This window comes from Corvus cornix, chromosome 3 (genome assembly GCF_000738735.6).
Source record: "Corvus cornix cornix isolate S_Up_H32 chromosome 3, ASM73873v5, whole genome shotgun sequence".
NCBI classification, from domain to species: Eukaryota; Metazoa; Chordata; class Aves; order Passeriformes; family Corvidae; genus Corvus; species Corvus cornix.
The window spans coordinates 32,806,646-32,811,065 of NC_047056.1; the positions used below are offsets into that span (position 1 = coordinate 32,806,646).

Below are 4,420 nucleotides of genomic sequence, written 5' to 3' on the forward strand. Positions count from 1 at the left end.
CGTCCCCTCGGCGCCGCTCTGTGCGCGGGCGCAGCCCCGGCTCGCTGGTGCGGGCGGGAAGGCGCTGCCGCGGCATGGCGGGCGAGGGCGACTCTGAGCCGGGGAAGGTAATGGAGGGCGGGGGGGCGGCGAGGGGCGAGGAGGAGAAGGAGGATGATAATGAGGAGGAGGATGATGAGGAGGAGGAGCTGCGCGGCACCCGGCTGCCCGCGGCAGCCCCGCGCTGGGGACACGGGAGGTCATTGCAGAGCAGCAGTGGCCGTCCCTCCCCGCCCCGCTGTTTCACTCCCCGAGGAAATAATTAGGGAACAATGCACGGAAGCCCGCGGCAGAACTGAGGCTCTGCAGGGCCAGGTGGGTGGGGCGGGGGCTGTGTTTGTGTTCCCCCGGGCCCCTCCGTGGGACTTTCTCTTGGTGGGCGAAACACCGTGGTGAGACTGGGAGGGTTCGTGAGGCCGGTGGTCAGCAGGGGTCAGAGACATAACAAATGATGCCCAGTGTGGCAACAGGTGAGATGCTATTTTAAAAGGATGCATCACGCTGCATGGATGTAGCAGCGATACCTTCTTAGCCAACAACAGCAACATATCAAGTGACTTCTTCCACGTGAGAGCACTCGAAATTACTAATTAGGAGATACGACCAACATAGACCACATCCTTTCTGTCTGGTACACAGGGACAGCTGATGGCTGACCCTAGGAAATACGGATAAAACTAACGATGGGGATTTCCATGCTTGCCATCCCCATTACCAGAGTGACACAATGGCTCCTCTCACGGTTGTCAGCCCTACACAAGCAGTTGAGTTCTGTAGTACTCTGTCTTCAAAATCTGCTTTGGCCAAGTGGAATACCTTCACAACAACATAAAACAATCACCTTTGATGAATTTAGATGCAGTTGTACACATGGTTCTTCATGCTCTAATGATTTAAGCACAATAGAACGAAACGTGTTCTCACACCGTCCCTGAGCAAAGGATTGATAGCAGAGCAAGGTGCAGGTGTTACTGCGGGGCGGCTGCCTTGACCCTGACCCGTGTGCCCAGCCCCTGCCTAGACATAGGGTTAGGTTATAAATTACAGGTTTATAAATGTTTTTGTTCAGTATAAGGTTCTCTACTACGTGCTCATTCTCCAGTAACTTTTTTCAAGCACATTTGCTGTTTCAGGTACTAAAATTACATGGCATGACTAACTGCATAGTTGATTGTAATCTTCCTTGTTTGTTGTAACAAAAATCCTGGATTCTTAAGGGTCTTCTCCCTTCCTTAATTTTGGGGAATGCAAAGGTAAAAAATGAAGTATTAATATTCAGTAGAAAGGATGGATCAACGGTTTTGTGTTATGTAAATTAATAGTTAACTCTTCCAAAAACATCCCTGATATATCTGTGCCTGTTCACTTTTGGTCAGCTGTAACCCTGGAGGCAGTAAGTCCTCAACTGGTTGTATTTGACTACTAAGATAACAAGTCAGTTTTACAATGGAGTTGGCATCACAAACTTCTACAAAAGTGATTTTTGAAATTTATGTTTTTTTTCTTTTTTGTCTTACAGTCATTTAAACTCCTGGGATTTCTTGATGTTAAAAATGTCCCATGTGCACGAGAATCAGTGCTCTATGGCTCCCTGGGGTCTTTAGTTATGGGTCTTGGACATTTTTTAGCAACTAGTAAGTACTTACTCCTTTTGGGTTTTACATATTTATTTACAAGAAAAAAATAACATCTGTTTGCTGGTAGGTGGTATTAATAGTGGGGAGTCATACAAGTTGTTTTCTCTAACTTTTCAGAAGATTTTTGTTTTTCTTTCAGGTAGAGTTAGAAGATCTTGTGATGTTGCAGTTGGTGGCTTTATTTGCACAATGTTAGGATACTGGTATGTAAAATGCTTCTTCCATTTTCACAGGCCTGTGTTGGCTGAATTGTACAACATGATCCCCGTGTTTCAGTTTTCAGAAACAGTGTTTCACGTCGTTTTTGAAACTGCATTTTAAAAATGTGTCTAGCAAAGTGTCCTTTTCCTTCTCCCCAAAATACTTACCTTTTTTAAAGGAAAACATTTCAATGTGTTTGAATATTTATATATTTCTTTAAAATACTTGCTATTGTTTTTTGAATCCTAAGTGAACAATCCCCCCAGTCATTTCCATTTATCTTAATTCTTTTTTCCTTCGCTTTCCCCACCCTTGTGTCCTAATTCCAAAGGGAGCATGCTGAATTTTACTAGCATTATCAGTTGTGGTTGCAACTTTTCATCTGACTGAATGACTCTGTTTTGATACTGCCACTCATATAAAGCTGGGAATCATGTTTTCTTTTCAACCCCTCCTCTAGGTCTTACTGCAGGTACAACTTGGCCCAGCAAAGGATCCGGCAAAGAATGCTTAAAGAAGGAATGAGAAACAGAATTCTGTTTGAAGGCAGTTACCTTGACCCAGAAAAGGAACAAACTGGCAGTGAAAGAAGTGATTCATAGGCTGCTCTGGAGGAGTTGTGGTTTAATACATCTTCGGGAAAAGGTGGTCCAAAAATGTGAGTCTACACTGTAAGCCTGTGAGGTGTCTAAAACTGGTAAATCATGGTTTTCCTAGCAAATCTGAGCAGGAAATTCACAGTGAATCTGTTAAGTCTGTACAAGCCTTGCTTTGTTTCATGTATGTATGTGACTGCACACATTTGGGAATGACGTCCTGTCAAATATCTGGGAGCTGATGTGTTCTCTTGCAGGGTCTCAGAGGATTAACAACAGTGATTTGGGACTGCTTTAACTTCCATTATAAACAGAGTGTGGTTTGTTTTAGCAAAGTTGTAATTACATCTCATTTAAATACACGAAAATATTTTCATCAGCTGTTGAGTAAATGTATCCTTCAGTGCTGTTTGTGAAACAGGAATATTTAAACAGTAGAAGGCTTTGCATGTGCAAGATGGGTGATACCAGCAGCCTTTATAAGATTTCAGCTGCAAGATAACCAGATAACTTGCATACACTGTGAAGCTGCAGACTTTCCATCTTTGTTCTGTCTGACACTAAGAATAAAATCACACTTCAGAGCAGTCTAAACTATGTAAGTAAATAATTTTTTACCTCATTAAAAATCTTGCTATTTAAGACACTTCCCTACAATTTGTGGAATAATAATTTACATTCTTTGTAAGTAGCAATGGTCAGTAGTTTGTTCTTTTGTTTTTTCTTTAAAGGGCATGTTCTACTTAACTATTTCACTGTGCGTTTTTCAGTTAAAAGAAATATCACTACATAATTTCAAGGAAACCATCTTATTTGGAAATACAGTGTTGGGTCTAACAGCATGTCGGTAAAAAGATGAGTGATGACATCATAGTCCTTGCTTGCTTCTGTCTGCAGGAGTGACACAATGTTTTTATTTTTTCATATAATGATTTATGATGTATTATGCTGTAAGCAGTTTCTGGTCTAAAGGCATTTCACCAGGCTGAAATAGTCCTTTTCCCCCACCTTGTACTTAGTCTGAGAGAGTTTGTGATCTGTTAGTAGCTCCCATTGGTGCAGGGAGGTTTGGGAATCCAGATGTAAATAGCAGTATTGCTCTACTTATTTATTTGGAAATATACTTGAGAGCACTAAACAAGCGTGCTATTTAGAGAAAATTGAACTTTTACCTTCTATGGATTAGCCTCTTACAAGAAGAAAACAAACCTATATACTCTTAATTCCTTTTCCCCCTCTATTCCTCCTGTTTCTTCTGGAGGAAACAAGTTAATTGGTATCTAATTCAGAAGAGAAAAATGTTTTCCCTGGTCCTGTGTTGGGTGGGGGGCCAAGGGGACGGGAGGGTCCTTCCCCTGGGGGTGGGAGGTATTGCTTCCTAAAGCCCTTGGAGCAGCAGTGGGAAATGGAGTGAGCCATGAAGCTGGTCTTAACAAGCTCCTGCTTTAATACATGGTTGAGTTCTTTCCTATCTGACCTAAGAAAAGAAAGTGCAGCCTAAGCAGGGGGTCTTTTGGCTGCAAGGTCATAGGTCAGCTGGGGGGTTTAGGCAACAAAAGCACACTGATGAAAATTTACTCTTTGGGAAAGAGCAGTTGTAGAGAGAGGAGAGAATGGTGTTTTGTGCTGATGGGAAAGAAGTTAGCATGTGCATAATGGCATCCTTCAAAACACGGAAATACTGTGACTGGTAAGAGAGTAGAACCAGCTTTATGATACTGTGTAAATCAAGAAAATCTGGGGTAAACTGCAGCATTAAATCCTCTCTGGTGTTAATTGGTGTTGGTTTAAGTTACTGCATTTAAGGATATTAGCCCAATAGCAGCTTAACTACAGTTTTAGCATAACTGTGAAATGCTAGATGTAGCTGCATTGCGTAGATAACCCATCTAATGTTTCTTCTTCGCCATGCAGAGTGTAAAATGAGCGTGCCAGATGTTCACAGAA

The 4,420-nt window shown here is 42.4% G+C and overlaps 1 protein-coding gene across 3 annotated transcripts; it reads left to right on the plus strand.

Annotated features, from left to right (window-relative positions):
* LOC104684396 (cytochrome c oxidase assembly protein COX20, mitochondrial) lies at positions 1-3,164 on the plus strand. 3 transcript variants are annotated; one of them, XM_039568973.1, is made up of 4 exons: positions 1-107; positions 1,559-1,673; positions 1,816-1,879; positions 2,338-3,164. In XM_039568973.1, the coding sequence occupies exons 1-4, from the start codon at positions 75-77 to the stop codon at positions 2,477-2,479; spliced, it is 354 nt and encodes a 117-aa protein (XP_039424907.1). In that variant the 5' UTR covers positions 1-74; the 3' UTR covers positions 2,480-3,164. The 3 variants fall into 3 exon arrangements, with proteins under 3 accessions (XP_039424907.1, XP_010390058.3, XP_039424906.1); XM_010391756.4 differs by lacking the exon at positions 1-107 and adding an exon at positions 133-354; XM_039568972.1 differs by lacking the exon at positions 1-107 and adding an exon at positions 133-354 and having other exon boundaries at positions 1,820-1,879; positions 2,338-2,425.
* The last annotated feature ends 1,256 nt before the right edge of the window (positions 3,165-4,420 follow it).